General features: G+C 46.9%; 1 protein-coding gene across 3 annotated transcripts; it reads right to left on the minus strand.

The window, feature by feature from the left end:
- Positions 1-483: 483 nt before the first annotated feature.
- JPT2 (Jupiter microtubule associated homolog 2) lies at positions 484-16,740 on the minus strand. 3 transcript variants are annotated; one of them, XM_064672400.1, is made up of 5 exons: positions 16,626-16,740; positions 10,757-10,905; positions 10,128-10,270; positions 3,591-3,636; positions 484-2,856 (listed from the first exon to the last, which is right to left on the minus strand). In XM_064672400.1, the coding sequence occupies exons 1-5, from the start codon at positions 16,667-16,669 to the stop codon at positions 2,672-2,674; spliced, it is 567 nt and encodes a 188-aa protein (XP_064528470.1). In that variant the 5' UTR covers positions 16,670-16,740; the 3' UTR covers positions 484-2,671. The 3 variants fall into 3 exon arrangements, with proteins under 3 accessions (XP_064528470.1, XP_064528469.1, XP_064528468.1); XM_064672399.1 differs by lacking the exon at positions 16,626-16,740 and adding an exon at positions 15,832-15,914; XM_064672398.1 differs by lacking the exon at positions 16,626-16,740 and adding an exon at positions 11,023-11,189.
- Between the last annotated feature and the right edge of the window lie 1,441 nt (positions 16,741-18,181).

Consider the following 18,181-nt stretch of genomic DNA (forward strand, 5'->3'; position numbering starts at 1 on the left):
AGAGCAGTTTCTGTGGGTGTAGTTCCCTCCTGTCAGCCAAGGCAGTCTGGCACGTGAGGGGGGTTTTATGCACTCACTGGAAGAACAGAAGTGGGGGTATGACTTCTCCATCTAAAGAACATCCCCTGCTCAAGGGGAATTACTACATTATTCTACATTAAGCAGCCTTAAATATCTAAATTATTTGGACATTTAAGTCTATTTACAATCTTGCTGAAGAACATAACAATCCCTGTGTAGTACAGAACATCATGGAATGCTGCCCCTAAAAAGGCACTGAACTGAACCCTCCCCAGGGATAAGAAGTGTCTGTCTCATTGGCAGCCTTGGGCAGGATGTCACAGCTCCAGAGCACAGTCCCCTGTATGGAAGGCCTGAAAATTTATGTGTAATTTTTCCCGCTTCAGACAATAAAATTCATGAGTGTATCTACACTGAAATAGATTGACTGATTTATAAAAGCAGACATCTACAGCACACAACGAAGTAACAAAATACAGAGGTTTATTGACAATCGCATGTTCTGTCATTTGATTTCCAATCTCCTTCTGTCCCGAGGAAAAGCTCAGATCAATCTTACTTGATGAGTTGAAAACATTGTTTAGATTCCAAAGAAAGAAATGCAAGAAAATTAACATAGTTTAACTAATTTAAGGCCTAGTTAGAAGTTGTTGTTTAAAAGACAGGCACTGCAGCCAATGCACATCAGGGACTAAAAGATGCCAAATGCTCAGTATTGCAGACAGCACCAGAGTCTGCAATGCAGGAAGCAGCCTCTGGTCAATTTTCCCACATGACAGCCTCCTGTCAAGTACTGGAACAAGGAGCTGAAACAGATAGATGTGTCTGAGACAGCCAGAGGCTAGAGAGCACAGACTCAGGAGTAGCTGCTAGGAAATACATGTTTGGAAGTAACAAAAGTCCATTCCAGTGTTGTAGTTTGAGTCACTGCCTTGTTTTCCTAGGGGGACAAATAACAGGCAGCTCCAAAGCAATCTGAAAGGTACAAAGACACTGAAATCCCTATTCTCCATGGCTGTTTTACCCTTAGCATTGCCCCATATATTTCGCGATTTGAAAAGGCAAATAAGTGTCCAAGCAATCACCCACCCTGCTGCCACAGGGGAACTGTGGCCTGGAGAGCACCACCATCACAGAGAGGTTTAGCACCTGGCCCAGCATCCTCTCACTGGCAGCACTTCCCAGGGAACCTGGGCTAGAACAGCAGTGGACATACAGATAAGGCCACTTGTTCTTTGGTGTACCTGAACAACTCCTGTTTGATACATCAGATTTAAAAAGTCACTATTCAATACATTGAACAGTCAGCACCTAATGTTAACATTCATATATCAAAGTTGTGGATACAATCAAAAAGTCCATTCAGAGAACAAACCCTACCCCAAAAATGTCTGTGCAAAACATGCACATCTTCCAAACATGATTTACAATAGCCAGCACTAACAGAAGGTTTGTATTGCTTAAGCCTTTGTTTTTCCAACTAGGATAGTCTACAGCAAAAACAACTATGGCTTGGTGAGAACCCACACAGCACTCCCAACCTTACCAACAAAAACGTGAGGCAGTCAAAGGCAAAGGTAAGGCTCACCAAAGACAGGAGAATTCACTAACAGAGTCAGCACAGACAAAACAAACAGGAAATTCACTGTGGTGGAGAGAGAACAGTCATAGTTTCCATGGGGTGCAAAGTGAAAACCTGTGCCAAAGCTAAGGCATTTCCACACATGCTGCATCAGAGTGACCTGGCTGGGCACCTGGGCATATTCTCCATGGTAACTGTAAACTTCAAGTTACCTCTGTGCAGAGTACCATAAAGCTATTTTTTGCACCCACATCTTTACCAGAACGTGTGCAAGCACTCAACCAGGGCACTTTTAAATAAAAGTCTTCTAGAAGCACCTACGTGAAATAGTATGTTGGACTGCCACATGTCAAGATCCAGTCATTGTAATCAGCAGATTACCAAAGGCATCAGAAAGGCCTGAATACCTGGGAGGGGAAGACCGCAATCTTTATAAACGTAGCGATGGTTTATGAGTATAAAAGAAACTTTCAGCATATTTTGTCCTTGTATCAGCAATCACGTGTTGCAAAGCAAGAAAGGAGAAAGAGAACCAAAGACTGAAGACACTTCTAACAGTGGCAGCACTACTTGTTCCAGTGGAACATATTTACATTCATGTGACTGCAAGTCAGCTCATGCTGTGAAGCTGCATCCCACTGCTATGGGGAAAGCCCAGCCTACCTGCTGTACTTTGGAATCTCCAGGCTGCTCCTCATTCACGACCTTTGACATGTTGGCTGCATGGGCAAGCCTGACTCCCCTAGAGTGTCCTGAGCCACGAGCTAGCTAACAACCTAACAGTCTGAGGAACTCACCACAAAGTAGCACTGATCTTTCACAAAGTTACACTAATGTCCCCTCTGCCACCCGCCTAGGCAGGCCCAATACTTACATCTTCCACAGGGCACCCGTTCCCTCCCCAGCCCGCCCTCCCCAAATCACCAGGTTACCTTTCCTACACATTCTAACATAACCCTCATCCATCTGCCTAAGAATCTACCCACAAGCAATAGTCTATAAACTGACCTCGCCACCACAGACAAGAGTTTCTGTGCAGACTCCATTAGGGACAGTGCCCCGATGACCCTAATAGAAGGCAATGCTGGATTTCCCCCCGGGGGGATTGAGGACTTTGTTGTGTGAGCGTGGCCTTGGCCCCAGGCGGGGCTCGTGATTGTCTATCTTGGGTTCTGGCTCCTTGCATCGCTCCTCTTTGCCCACATCTTTTTTCTTGCCTCCATCTTCCAGCTGTGGTTTGACATTTTCTGTAGCTGCATAAAAGAAAAGGGATTAGATCATTACATCACCATTCTTAGTCCACAAAGTGCCTCATTTTCTGTAGACTATATTATTTCCCATGTCTCCCATCCCCAGCACACCAAGGTTTCCCATTATCTGTTCATTTTTCCTGAAGGAAACGGGTGCTGAGAAAAGAATTTCACTTTCCACAACAATTCCTCTCTTCCTTCAGCAATCTTTCTAAGGAGAATGGGGAGGCTCAGCAATACACCTTCAGAATGATTATGGTAGTTTCAGGAAATTAAGAGATACAAAGTACCAATCAATCCTTTCATCCTGAGTTGAAAAGCAGGGTCCCATCACTCTTTAACAACTGGTTGAGCAATAATACATTTTTTCAGTCAGCTATTTGTTATTTACAATTACAGAAGGCCAAGATTACACACTTGAAGGAGATGGCAAGGGAGGAAGAAGTAACCTGATAGGATGTTTTGCTATATACAGATTCCATATATATCTATATATACACACATGGTATCAAGCAAAGCATAAACACACAGACATAGAGTAGCAAGACTCATGCCTGTGTTCTCCTCAAAGGAGGAAGAAAGCCATCTCCCTTAGACAAGAGATTAGATCTCTGACTTCTCAGTATATTATCCCAAAAACATGAGACTAAGGCTGGTGTTTAAGTGGAAGCATAAGAAACTATTCCTCAGAGCATATCTTCTCAAAGAGCACAGAGAAAGGAATCTCTCTTGCTGACCTTCTAGCTTCTTTGGTGTTTCATCTTCTTTCAAGACAATGTGATCCTGCAAAGAAATCAAGAACTGTCTTAGCGTATTATCGTTCTCAAACATCAAGTCTGTCACAAAAGCCTTCTGAAAGTTTTGCTTTGTTTCTGATCTAAGTTCATATGTTGATCACAGTAAAAGCAAACAGCTGCAGGCACCATGTGCAGCTCTTCATCCCCTCCTCCACTTCAGAACCCCAAAAGCAGGGGGACAAAACTCCTGTTATGGCAAGGTGCCCATCTCAGACAATTCATTGAAACATGGGTGAAGAGGCTACAGTGGATCATCAAAATGGTAAGCACAGCAGAGCTGGGCTAACAGCTGGATTCCATCTTAGAGGTCTTCTCCAACCTTAAGGATTCAATGATCGTAAGGTCTGGAATTACCATTCCTGTTGAGCACCCACTACCACCCAGGAGAAGTTTGGCACATACAACTAGAACACAAGCAGCTCCTGAGGACCTTATTTATATTCAGCAATTCCTGTCTTCAGCAAGTATCCCAACGGTCAGGTAATAAACAAAACCTCTTAAGACCACTTCCCCAACAAACCCAACTGACTGTCACAAATACAGAGTCACACTTTAGAGAGGTGTGTTTTCCCAGCCATGAAACTCAATTTGCAGTAGTTTTTGTAAATATGCTGTCTCCTTTCCGCCCCAGTATTTTCCACAATTCCAATACTCTAATTAAAGACAGGAATTTCTGAAGTGTTGTCCTCCATTTAGTCAGGAATTCATGGGAATTAATGTTACATTTCTAAAAAGGAAACAGTGACCATCCCAATAAAGGGGTACAGAGGAACAAAGCAAAGCCCTCTCCTACACCAACAGCACTACTCCTGACAAAACCTAGCTCCCAGTCTTATTTTTCCTCCTACTTTCTTACTGCCCCAAACACTACTCAGAATATGCATAAAAGGCTAAGCCTTTCTTGCACACTCTGTTATTAATATTGTTGCTGTTACTGTTAATTTCTTATTTCATTGCTGTTTCCAGCAAATTGTTCTTATCTCAACCCGTGATCTTCACCTTTTGTGCCTCCAATTCTCTCCTCCAGTTCTGCCATGGGGGAGGGCGGAGTGAGCAAGTGGTGTGAGGTTTGGAGTGTTTCAGTGGGGACACTAAATTGGGGAATACCATTCCTAAGCCACAACAGACTTATTTGGCACCCAACATGGGGCATGAAGGGTTGAGATAATAACAGAGCTGTCCAGAGTGAGTTGGAAACAAATTTGATCTAAGCATTTGTTGTATTAGGTAGGGAGCCACTGGTCAAAATGTTGCTTGGTCTGTTCATGTGGGTGTGGTACCTAATCTTGTATATATTCCCATATATGCAATATGTGCTCCTTGTGATGATATTTTTCAGAGCAGGGAGAGGGATCAGGATTGCTTTGTTGCTGCACTGTGGGATATTGGTTTATGACATGATAACATCAAGGGCAGCAAGGGTCATTTGGGATGTGTGTTCAGTGCTGCTCTCCTGCCCTTACCTTTGGGAGTCCACTAATAATCATACCCAGTCTGTGGGAAGAACAGGGGAGAATGATTTACCCCAGCTTTTCACCCCTTTTTCCTCCTTCAGGCTTGTTACAACAGCCTTTGAGAATCCTGAATTCCCTTTGGATGTTAATGAAAGCATGTTCTTGTTAAGTCTGCCAGGTCTCCTCAGTGCAGTCCACACTGCACTGTTTAGTCAAGAAAGAGATTTCTATGGAGGTTATTAGGACATCTGCCCCAAGGGTGGATAGTCATGAGTGTCATGGAATGTGGGAGAAAATGGGCCAGCTTTTGGAGAAATGGTTTGGAAGTTCACCTCTGAACAACCACAAGACCCTGATGAAGTGGAGAATCTTTGACAAGAGAATACTGTGGCAACTCCAGAGAACTTATTGCAACGTGCTGGGCCCTGGCTGCTATTTATTAGACACTGCTCATCACCAGACAGAACCCTCAGGGGGAGGAGAAGGAAAGCAGAGCAACAGGCACCATGGCCGCTCAAACTGCAGCTGAACCAGAGGAACAACTTGTGCCAATAGCAGGCAACGCTATACAGAAGAAGAAATCCAAGACCAAAGCAGTTCTCCCAGTGAGGGATGAGGAGGAAGCAGGGCCCTCAGAACAGGAGGAAGAGGCAGGGCCAGAGATAAGAGGCAGGGCCAGCTGCAAGATATGTGAAAAGATTTCAGCCTCCAGCTGAGAGAGCCCCTGGTGACCTGGCTGCTCCAGAGCTGGGATATTGTGGCCCACAATATGAAACCAGATGGTGGTGAAGCCAAGCAAGTGGGATCCCTGTCCTGGGATATGGGCATCTAACACAGGATTGGGAAGAGAACAGAAACTCTCAGCTTCTGCAGGCGACTCCTGTCAGGCGTGAAAGAAAGGCACCCTTTTCCAAGGATGTTCTAGTAGTGGACCCAAGCAGGTGGAACACCATGGAGAAAGGTATCCAGTACCTCAGATTATCAGCTGTGCTGGAGGTAATCCATAGGGATTCAAATAACAAGCAGTGCCCTGTAGATCCAGATGAGGACCAGTGCACACAATCCCTGGGGCAGAAGTTTATACAGAGAGCACCATCGTCGTACATCGACTCATTGGCAGTGATGTCAATGAAAGGAGGAGAACAAACTGACACCACTGACAATACCACACCAACTGGGACTCTGTGAGCCCCATCCAGGACATAATTTGTGAACTGGAGAGCCAGGGAGCGGTCAGCAAGATTTGCACCCCCTTTAATAGCCCTACAGGGCCAGTGTGTAAGTCCAGTGGAGAGTGGAGACTGACAGTGGACTATCATGGCCTGAAGTCACCCCACCACTGATGCCGCTGTGTTGGACATGTTGGAACTTCAGTACAAACTGGAGTCCAAGGCAGCCACCATCGACACTGCTGAGTTCTGCTCCACCCCTTTGGCAGCAGAGTGCAGGCCACAGCTGGCTTTCATCTGGAGGGGTGTGCAGTACACCTGGAACCAATTGCCCCAGGCTGGAAACACAGCCCACCGTTTGCCATGGACTGATCTAGACTGCACTAGAAAAGGGTGAGGCTCCAGAACACTTACACTACATTGATGACATCATCGTGTGGGGCAACACGGCAGAGGCAGTTTTTGAGAAAGGGGAGAAGATAATCCAGACCCTCCTGAATGCTGGTTTTGCCATAAAGCAAAGTAAGGTTAAGGGACCTGCCCAGGAAATTCAGTTTTTAGGAGTAAAGTGGCAAGACAGACATTGTCAGATTCCAATGGATGTGGTTAAGAAAACGCCAGCTATGTCCCCAGCAACCAGCAACAAGGCAACACAGGCTTTCCTGGGCACTGTGAGTTTTTGGAGGATGATTATTCCAAATTACAGTCAGTCTGTCAGCCTTCTCTATCCAGTGACATGGAAGAATGATTTCAAGTGGGGCCCTGAGCAACAACAAGGTTTTGAACACAATAAACAGGAGACTGCTCATGTAGTAATCCTTGGGCCAGTCAGGACAGGATAGGATGTAAAAAAACGTGCTCTTACACCGCAGCCAGGGAGAACAGTCCTTACTGGAGTCTCTGGCGAAAAGTACCTGGGGAGAGACCCAAGGATGACTCCTGGGGTTCTGGAGTCGGTCAGGGATACAAAGGATCTGAGGCCTGTTACACTCAAACTGAAAAAGAGATCCTGGCAGCTTCTGAAGGAGTTTGAGCTGCCTCAGGAGTGACTGGCACTGAAGCACAGCTCCTCCTGGCACCCTGACTGCCAGTGCTGGGCTGGATGTTCAAAGGGAAAGTCCCCTCCACACACCATGCCACTGCTGCTCTGTGGAGCAAGTGGATCACTGATCATAGAGAGAGCTCAGACAGGAAACCCCAATCACTTAGAGATCTTGGAATTCATCACGAATTGGCCTGAAGGCCAAAATTTCAGACCATCATCAGAAGAGGATGAGGAGAAGGTGACACGTGCTGAGGAGGCCCCACCATATAATCAGCTATCAGGAAATGAAAGGTGACACTCTCTCTTCCCTGACAGTTTCTGCCGCATTGTAGGGACACATGCACAATGGAAAGCTGCCGTATGGGGTCCTATGTGGGGAGTCACAGAAGCCACTGAGGGAGACAAGGCGGATCAAGCAAGGCTGCAGAGCTGCAGGCTGTCCAGCTGCCTTTAGGTATCACTGAAAAAGAGAAATGGCCCACACTCTACCTCTCTACTGACTCGTAGATTGTGGCAAATGCTCTGTGGGAGTGGTTGGACCAAGGGAAAAAGGCCAATTGGCAGCTCAGAGGGAAATCCATCTAGGCTGCTGAAGTGTGGCAAGATATCACTGCCTGGGTAGGGAGATTGGCTGTGAAAGTCCATCATGTCAGGCTGCTGAAGAACAGCGCAACAACGGATAGGTGGATTGAGCTGCCAAAATTTAAGTGTCTCAGGTGGATATGGAGTGGCAACAAAAGGGTGAATTATTTCTGGCTCTGTGGGCCCATAACGACTCAGGTCAACAGGGAAGAGATGCAACATCCAGAGGGGCTCATGATCAAGAGGTGGACTTAAATATGGACACCATCTCCCAGGTTATCCATAACTGTAGAACATGTGCTGCCAAGCAGGTAAAGCGTCTGTGGTGTGGGGGGCAACGGTCAAACTATAAATAGGGGGAGGCCTGGCAGATTGATTACATCACTCTCCCCAAACCTGCCAAGGCAAGTGCTACGTGCTGACAGTGGTGGGAATAAACACTGGATGGCTGGAGATGCACCCTGTGCCTCACAGCACTGCCTGGAGCACCATCCTGGGCCTGGAAAAGCAAGTCCTGTGGCAACATGGCACCCCAGAGAGAACTGAGTCAGACAATGGGACTCATTTCAAAAAAGGCCTCACAGACACCTGGGCCAGGGAGCAAGGGATTGAGTAGGTGTGTCACATTCCCAGTTATGCACCAGCCTCTGGGAAAGTTGAACAGTACAATGCACTGTTAAAAACCACATTAAAAGCAATGGGTGGTGGGACCTTCAAACACTGGGATCTACATTTAGCAAAGGCCAGCTAGTTAGTTAACACCTGAGGCTCTACCAATCGAGCTGGTCCTGCCCAATCAAAACCACTATGCACCATAGAAGGGGATAAAGGCCCTGTGGGGCATACAAGGTATATGTTGGGCAAGACAGTTTGGATTAGTCCTGCTTCAAGCAAAGGCAAACCCATCCATGGATTTGTTTTTGCTCAAGGACACACCAAGTCCTTGAATTTTTGCACTTGATGGGTAATGCAGAAGGACAGGGAAACACAATGTGTCCTTCAAAGGGATTTGATTTTTGGGTAAGAACAGTCTGTAATGTTGAATTGTATGACAGTGGTTGCTGAATGACACTGCCACTGTGTGCCATAGCTACCACGGACAATGAGGATGGATTGCTCCAGATACACCAGTCCTGAGCTCCCTGTGCAGCTTGAACCAGCTGACAGCACACCAAGCCTCCTGCCCTGGAAACCATTTTAGGATGGATAGAACCCACAGTCCTGGACTAAATGAACTCAAAAGACATCTTAGAGGTTCATTCATTGACTACGGAAATGACATGACGTAGATTGTATAGAATAAGGGGTAAATAATGTTCTGGTTCCAGCCAGGACAGAGTTAATTTCTGCAGTAGCCAGGAGGTTATTCTATACCACCTCATTATCAACATAACAGCTACTCACTTATTAGTATCTACTTAGAGTAAGGCAGCAGGTTGTAAATCCACATATAGGGCACCTAAATACAGAAATAAAATAACTGGCAACGTATCCTGCTTTTTACCCAAACCCAGATTTGGTCATAACTACTACACATTTGGTCATAACTATTACACATCACAGGTTTAAGATCTAAACCCAACTCTATAAAATATGTATAACAACTGTAATAACAATTACAGTTATTACAGTTGCAAAGAGACACTTTCATCTACCACAAATCAAGCATCTGCTGGGCCTGACACCATGGCTGATCCCAAGTTCACTTTTTCACTGTTGATCACTTAAGCCTAATCTCCTGCTGAAGTGCTTTCACAGTGACTGTAGATACAGGTACTTAAGGGAGACAAAGTGCACAGCCAGGCCACATGAAGGTTTATGACTGTAGCTCACTGGGGTTCACCAAATTCCCAAATTTGAATCAAGATCACCTCTAGCAAACTGCAGAATAAGGAGAAATATCTCCTCCCTATCCACCTTAAATGCCTCTTGGCTCTGTCAAGAACTCCAGCTGCAACTCACAAGAATGATCAAAAGCTTTTTTCTCTTTTTTTTTTTTTGAACACATATCCAGAGTCTAATTAATACTTTTACAGCAAACTGCAGAGCCTGCAGAGATGAGATACACCCAAAATAACAAGCTATCAAAGAGATTTTGGGAATATAACTGTCTAACTCAAAGTCCCTCTGTGCACAATTCAGGTCTGTTCTTAAAGAGAGCACTGCGACAGTGTGAGAGGACCCCTAGAGCTGCTTCTTGCTCTGACAGCAACAGAAGTACAAATACCTTGGGCTTGTTGGGGTGTGCTCGCACAATGCTGGGAGAGACAGGAGACCCAAAGATATCGCTCGTCTTCCCACCAGGTGGATTCATGCGCGGACGAGGCTGAGCAGAACTAGAGTCCTCAAAAATGCCACTTTCTTTTCCTCCTGCAAGGCAGTTGTTAGATTTTTTTTTTTCCAAGATGACTTAGTTTTATCACTCTATATGAAAATATTTAAAAAGATATAGGAACTCAAGGACTTCCAGAGCCCTGCTGCCTAGGGACTTGCTTTTGTTTGCCTATCTGAAAACCTTTGTTACAACAATTCACCAGTGGATCTCAGATTCAGGGCTGTGCCCACTGCAGCTAACTGCTGACACAGTTCTAGAATAGAATCTGTTTCCTTTCATCATTTCCTAGACCTCAGCTTGCAAAGAATTAACATTTGGGTGATGTGCTAAAAAGTTTGTGAACATGCAGATCACTGAAATATTCATATATTCAAAAGTCTGAAGTGATTTGTTGTTCAAGCCTGCTCAATATGCAAAAATGCAATATAAAAAAGATTACAGTGTTCCACTTTAGAAACATGAAACCAGTTCTGTGCTGCAACTCAGAGTCTAATAGCACAGAAAGAGGGGGCAGGTCTTACCTGGAGGGTTTGTTCTTTTTGGAATGTTTTGAGGTTGTTCTGATGCTCCAAAAATATTGGATGCCATCCGGTGTGGTCTGCTTGAAGAAGGCACTTCTTCTGTACTCCCAAAGAGATTACTAGAACCTCCTCCCGGGGGCTTCAATACCCTGCATCACAGAATGAGGAGCAAGATACAAAAGTTCATTTAAAATTTATAGCATTCAACATATTTGATGACCTCTTCCCATTCTCCCTTGTATGTAACTATTCTGACTTTAAATTACCTCAGGTAATTCTGCTGTGCCCAGCATCTGCTTTTCAAGAGCTGTTCTAATAAAGTATTCCCAAGTTCAGCACAAATTTTGCCAACCTCCTGGTGAGTCAATTTGATCATGAAGCTATCCATGATTACTTGGAATGATGCTAACAGTGCCAGCAGCACAAATGACTACTCTCCCTGTGGTGTTCCAGAAGCAACAGAAGATTAAGAGAAGGCATATGACTGGTTAGAGTTTTAAAAATAACCATTACAGAATCAGACTTTCTGCTAAACTGCACATACCAACTATGCATCCCTGATACAATTCAAACCCAACGACTTTTATTTAAAAGCAGACATTTCAGAACTACTAAAAAATTTGCCAACTCAACCATCAGTTATCATAGTAGCTGGTGTAGAGTTCAGAACAGAGAAGTGGAATACCAAAAAGCCAGATTTTTAGTGGTCAAGCTGCAAATCCATTGTACCAGAGGATATCAAACAGATCTGCAGAAAAATTGGAGGTTACAGCAGAAATGGACTGACTTCTAGAAAACCTACCAAAAGTCATGCTTGTCCTTGGGTAGTAAGTCCACAGTTAATGCCTATGTTTTGTACAACAAACTTCAGGTCCAGCTCTGAAAAGGAACTGAACCACTACTTGGGAGCAGAATCAGTGGAATCAATTGGAAAATTAACAGGAAAAGCACAAGAAAGCAATGGATACTATAATGGCCAGTCTTCGCAAGCGAAGATTTGGGAAAGGTCATAAACCCTTCGAGCCTGTGCAGTGGATTTTTTAGGTGAGACACAGCGTGCGCTGAACTGAGCCCACCCTTTAATCCTGAGGTTCATCTGCCGGGGCCGAGCAAAGCTTGGACAGTGGCAGTGAGGTCCCCAGGACGTAGCTGGATTGCCATACAAGGCTGACGAGCTCCAGCTGCCCGGGGGGCCGGGAATTGAACCCGGGTCGCAGCGGTGTGAGTCCTGCACTCTAACCACTAGACCACCAGAGGCCCCAATGGATACTAAGGTATGGCTGAAAAGCAGTCTAGTGGAAAAGGACCTAGGGGTACTGGTGCCAGGGGCTGAACACGAGCTGGTATGTGCCCAGGTGGGCAAGAAGGCCAATGGCCTCTGGGCTGTACCAGCAATAGTGTGGCCACAGGCCCAGGGCGGTGCCCATCCCTGTGCTGGCACTGCTGAGGCACCTCCAGCCCTGAGGGCAGTTCTGGGACCCTCAGACAAGAGACACTGAAGGGCTGGAGCATGTCCAGGGAAGGGAATGGAGCTGGGGAAGGGGCTGGAGCAGCAGGAGCAGCTGAGGGAGCTGGGGGGGCTCAGCCTGGAGAAAAGGAGGCTCAGGGGGGACCTTCTGGCTCTGCAACTCCCTGACAGGAGGGGGCAGCCGGGGGGGGGGGGGAGGCAGGCTCTGCTTCCAGGAAACAAGGGACAGGACAAGAAGTAACAGCCTCAAGCTGTGCCAGGGGAGGTCCAGGTTGGACATCAGGAGGAATTCCTTCACTGGATGGGTTGTTAAATGTTAGAATGGGCTGCCTAGGGAGGTGGTGGAGCCACCAGCACTGGAGGTGTTCAAGAAATGACTGAACGTGTCACTTAATGCTCTGGTCTAGTTGACAAGCAGAGGTTGGACTTGATGATCTCAGAGGTCTTTTCCAACCTTAATGATTCTGAGATTCTGCATCAGAAATAATCTTTACAGTTACATCTACTTGACCAATTACCCACAGTCTAAGCAGCTGAACTCAATTTTATTAATTCTCATCTGAACCCTTCATCTGGGATCTAAACCAGCCTTTACTTTTAAACCAAGACAACAGTTATAAATTGCAAGATCTTCATCCCACTCAACCTGAACACAAGTCAAACGTCAGTGAATTAATACAACCCCTCCTCTCCCTGGATGAGACTGCAGCACTCCACTTCAGGTGAGCTATCTCCAAGGTTCCTCTTGGAGCCAAGATCTAGTCCAGCTTAAGATTTCATTTCACAGAAGCAGAGGTATTTGGCTGCCCTGTTAGAAAATGAGCTTTGCATGCATTTCAGATCTCAAGATGCAGAGAGCAGTTCTAGGCTCTTTGGGAGGAAGGAGAAAAAAGTTCCTCTTTTAATCTGGTAATAGTTTTCATAGATAGTAGGGGCCTCAGAGAGACTGTCTTTGCTGCCCAATTTCAATATTTTAATCCTTAGCATGACCGTGAATTTAATGAACCCCTTAAGCTTGATGAGTAACAAGAATTTCAGCAGACAGGACAATTTCTTGTCCATGGCACAGGTTAGATCACACAAAGCAGAAGGTTTATTTACAATTTTGTGTCCATCAGACTACAGAGCCAACTATCCTATGTGCTTTCCACATATCTTAGAAGATCTAAACCCACTATTAAAGCAGATATTGTATAGGAAAATTATGTATTTCGAGCATTCACCATGGTCCAGAAACCACAAGGCAGTTTAAGTATTTAAACCAGGGAGACTGAAGGAAAAGGGAACTCTATAGAAAAGTACTTTGGGAAGGGGCTTCTGTTAAAAGGGGCTTCTCTCACCTAATTTCAATGATTTTTGACTTTACACATTCTTTTCAGATACTTGTTTTAAATGCATCTAGTCTCTCTTGCATTCCAAGTATACTCAGTATATGAGTACAGAGATTTAAAGGAAGAAAAATGTTATTTATTTGGCTGGAGTCTCTTGGACCACAGATTCACTCCCTTTACCATGCTGTTTGCTTAACACATGCGTACAAGCATAGAGGGGAATAACAAAATAACTACATTCAGACTTTTTTGCTGTAAGAATAACAACCAGTCATAATTACTTCTCATTCCTGTAACGTGTTTTAAGATCTATTGTAAAAGAAAATTCTAGAGAAACACCATTTTAAGATTAAAAGTCTTGCTTATTCAGTAAACAAACTGAATTAAGCATCAAAAGAAATCCAACATTGATTAATCTTATATTGTCCTCCCATTTTCAGCTCAGTACCCACACTATGAACACCCTACTGTTCAATGAATAAGCCAGAGGCATCACTAGTGGTGCTTATGAAGCACTTGGAAATCAGCACAAGCGACCTTTCCTGCCAGCATCGCCCAAAATAACTCTACATACACAAAGTGCATTTGCCACCTCAATCTCAGAAACCTCTAAATGCTGGGAACCTTCCGAGCGTTCCATAAACTTTCAAGTGACTGTGACACCAGGTTTATAAAATTCTAACAAATGCCAAGTCAGATAACTAAGTCATTCACAAGAATTACCAAAAACAATCTTGAGTACAGCAACAAAGTTTGCCAGCTGGTGACAGCAAAGAGGACAGGGCTTTGCACTCCTTCCCTTCAGCCAAAAACGTAGGAGAATACAAAGCTACTTTCCTGCTGTGGAGTCTCTAGAGCACTACTGGCTCCTTGTACTCCTGTGCACTCAGTTCTAGACCAGAGTGGGACGTGAAGTCCCCCCACAGCAAATAAGAAAATCAGATTCTGCCTGTGAACCTCACCAAGCTCAGTGAGCCAGTGTGAGCTGCTTCAGCAGAGTACATGGAAATCCAACACACACTGCATAGTAACTTCAGTTTATACTTTAGTCATTTTAGTTTACGTTGGTATTTCGTCGGTTTACATAGAGACCTTTTTGTGTCTTGTAGCCAGGTATGTTGGGTCTTTCTTCCTTTGGGAGAAGGGCAGAAGGGAAGGTGTTTTCTTTTTAAGCAGTAAAAAAAAATAATAAAATTGTCTTCTATGAAATCTAAATCTGCCTTTCTCCCCCTCCTCTCCAGCAAAACAGAAGTCTGCCAATTCATCTAGAATAGCTAAATCAAGAGCCCTACCCTGCAAGTTTAAAAGCCTCTACTAATTGCTTTGTTCTCTTCTGGTAGATTTGAAGAATTTTAATTAGTTCTTCTGATCTTTTTTTCCTCTCTGCATTTGAACACACTTGAATTTGAATGCGCTTTCCTCATTGAACCTTTCAGCCAACCTATGGAAGGGGTGCAAGACTTATCCATTACTTCAAGACACCTTCTACATAAATAAATACATATTTTTTTTTAGTTCTGCCTGAAAGTTAAACACTGAGCTCCCACCAGTTTTCAGACAGTTCTAACACAGAAGTAAAACAGGATGAATTGAGGGTAAGTTTAAGCAATGCTTCTTTACCATGTGTAACAGCAGAATGATACAAATCTGTCCTGCTTTGCTTTTAGAAACTCTTAGACATGCAATCCCTTGTTTCATTTTGGAAAAGCAAAGCTTCCTTAAAAACACAAAGTGTCATTATTAAAGTTTAATAAAATAAAACCAGGCAGTTAATTTGATTCAGCAAACCAGATGTTTGCTCTATTGCCGTGCACATTAACAGGATCACTGGAAACACATCTCACTGGACAATTATTTAAGTGAAAGGTTTCATTTAAAATCTTTTTAGCAATTTTGACGTTCTCAAAACACAAAATGTCCTCAGAAAGATCTTCATCTTAGGATGAGTTGGTTTTTTTTCCCCACTTTCACAAGTGTTTGTAGTCACTGCAGGGATTTGGAATTAGGCTCAGTTTTAAACAGAGAAACTTCTACATATCAAGAACTGCAAAAGGATTTGCATTCCCACTAAATAAACTTTTGTTTAGGGAATGAACAGAACAAGCTGTGGACACAGTGTACCTTAAACCTGGTACCGAGCTGTGGGTGGCTCCATCTTTGCTCCCAGGAGCCACGAACACACCCCACGCCGCTGGGACAAAGCTGTGACACCCCCTTTGCTCGCTGTTAACTAACACCTTACAACGGGCTGCAGTCCAGCCCTGCCCAGTTTATACCTTAAACGTGCTTTCAAAGGTCCTGTGAGAACAGAGGCTTCCCAGGGACCATACCGAGGGCAGAGCATCCTCAAAAGTCTTTTACAACCAGGTCACAGCTCAGAGAGACTAGAACCGAGGCAAACGTAAAGCATTGTTACACAATTCCCAAACCCTTCCGTCCTTCCTTCCTTCCCTCCCTCCCGCACGCCACAGCCTCACAGACGGGTTAATCAGTGCACTCGCTCCCTGCAGTACTCGGGAGATCTGCCCTCCTCCAAATATATAACAATATATTTCAACTTCGCAGGGCAGGGCGGAAACAAGCCGGCGTTTGTGCTGGATCCTCCCTCTCGCAGCCTCACGGAGCAGCCGCGCCCCTCCCCGGCGACCCCTCCCCGGCGACCCCTCCCCGGCGACCCCTCCCCGGCGACCCCTCCCCGGGGACCCCTCCCCGGGGACCCCTCCCCGGAGCTCCAGGGCCGGGCCGGGCACTGAAGTCCCGCGGGCGCTGCCCCAGCTCGGGCGGCCCCGCCGGGGGCGCACCGCGGCCGCTCCCGCCCACCCGGCCCAGCCCCGGGGTGCGGCACAGGGGAACTGAGGCACGGCGGGGGCACCGGCCCTGCGCCGGCCGCAGCACCGCAGGGACGGGGCGAAGAGGCCCCTCAGCAGCGACACGACCCCCCTCAGCCAGAGCCCCCCCGCCCGTCCCTCAGCCGGAGCGCCGCACCCCCCGCGACCGAATAAAGCCCCGCCGCGGGCTCCACGCCGCCGAGCGGCTCTTCCTCCCCCCCGAGCCTCCCCCGCTGCCGGACCTGGAGCTAGGCTTGGCCGGCTCGGCCTCGCCGCCCTGGAACATGGTGGCCCTCGGCGGCTCCGCTGCCCGGCCCCGCTCCGCCCGCGCCGGGGGAGCACCGGCCGGCCCGCCCTGCCTCGCGCTTGGCTGGAGTAGCTGCCCATCACAGCCAACAGCCTATCGAACGCGGCTCGCCCTCCCCCCATCCCGCCCCCTTGGTCGACCCCGGGGAGGGAGGGAAGCTTGAAACAAGCCGCGCCATCGATCCTCCTGGCTGCCTTCTATTGACTACATCGCGCGTCCGTCAGGGAAAACTGCGCAGCCATTGGTTAAAGACGGGTGGGGGGCGGGCAGCGGGAGGGCATTTAAAGCGGCGGGCGGGCAGCGTCCGCCCTGTGTCCGCTGAGGGCCTGGGCCTCAGCCCCGCAGGCGTTTCACCTGGAACCGCCGGGGCAGAGCAGAGTCCAGGAGGGAAGATCATCATACGGAATACCCTCAGAGAGGACTTCGCGACTCGCTGCCTCTCGAAATCGTCCCCGAGCTCAGGGACACGCGAGCAGCAGCCCCGGGCCCCGCAGCTCTCGGCAGCCGAACAGGATGCCTGGAACATCCGCGGGAGATTTAACGGGCTCCAGGGAGCGGAGCGGGGAGGGCACCAGGGCGCTGCAGCACAGGCAGTTTACTCAGTTGCTGGTCATTACACTTACTGAGGGAGCTCAAATATGTTTCCCCTCTCGGCAGGGAACCAATTCCTCTAAACTCACCAAAAAAGATGCGGCGACCCAGGCAGAGCTCCCAAAAAGACATGCAAAACATGCCAAAAGCCATGTAGCCGCCCGGGCTTCAGGCCGTAGGGATTGCCTGAACCTCTCAGTGGATTGTACAGAGATGGCAGCTGATGTGAGCAGGCGGATGAACTGCTCAGCCTGGAAGCAGAGTTACGAGACAAAGCAGAAAGGTTGAGAAGTATTAGAGAATCAAAGAGGGAGACACTCTCCTCTGGCCTCCCTAAGACAGGAGCAGCCACCAGGAACAACTTCAGATCAAGGGGATCCTCTGTCCATCCCCCAGCAAGGAGCAGATACCAGCTGTGAAGGAAAAGCGGAATGGATAGTAGTCCATACTCGAAGAAGAAAGCAAAATCCTTTTTCACCCACCTCACTTTCCCCTCACGATATTCTCATAGGCAAGAAGTGTGAGTTGGTTGAGCGGACAGTGGGCTGGATTGAGAACTGGCTGAGTGGCAGATCCCAGAGGGACATGATCACTCGTACAGAGTCAGGTTGGAGCCTGTCACTTAGTGGTGTCCCTGAGGGCTCTATGCAGGGCCCAGTGTTGTTTAACTTGTTCCTCAATGGTTGGATGAAGGGGCAGCAAGTTTGCTGATGACACAAAGCTGGGAGCAGTGGCTAATACCTCAGAGGGCTGTGCTGCCCTTCAGAGGGACCTTGACAGGCTGGAGAGATGGGCAGAGAGGAACCATCTGAAATTCCACAAGGGCAAATGCAGGTCCCGCACCTGGGGAGAAACAACTCCAGGCACCAGTACAGGCTGGGGGGAGGGATCTACTGGAAA

Source organism: Pseudopipra pipra, chromosome 16 (assembly GCF_036250125.1).
Source record: "Pseudopipra pipra isolate bDixPip1 chromosome 16, bDixPip1.hap1, whole genome shotgun sequence".
In the NCBI taxonomy this organism is placed as follows: Eukaryota; Metazoa; Chordata; class Aves; order Passeriformes; family Pipridae; genus Pseudopipra; species Pseudopipra pipra.

Coding starts and splice junctions, on each gene's coding strand:
- JPT2 (XM_064672398.1), bottom strand. CDS start 11,144: ATGGATAGCTTCATGATCAAATTGACTCACCAGGAGGTTGGCAAAATT. Junction 10,271..10,756: donor AAAAAGAACAAACCCTCCAG/GTAAGACCTGCC, acceptor ACTGCCTTGCAG/GAGGAAAAGAAAGTGGCATT. Junction 2,857..3,590: donor AACACCAAAGAAGCTAGAAG/GTCAGCAAGAGA, acceptor TCTTTTATGCAG/CTACAGAAAATGTCAAACCA.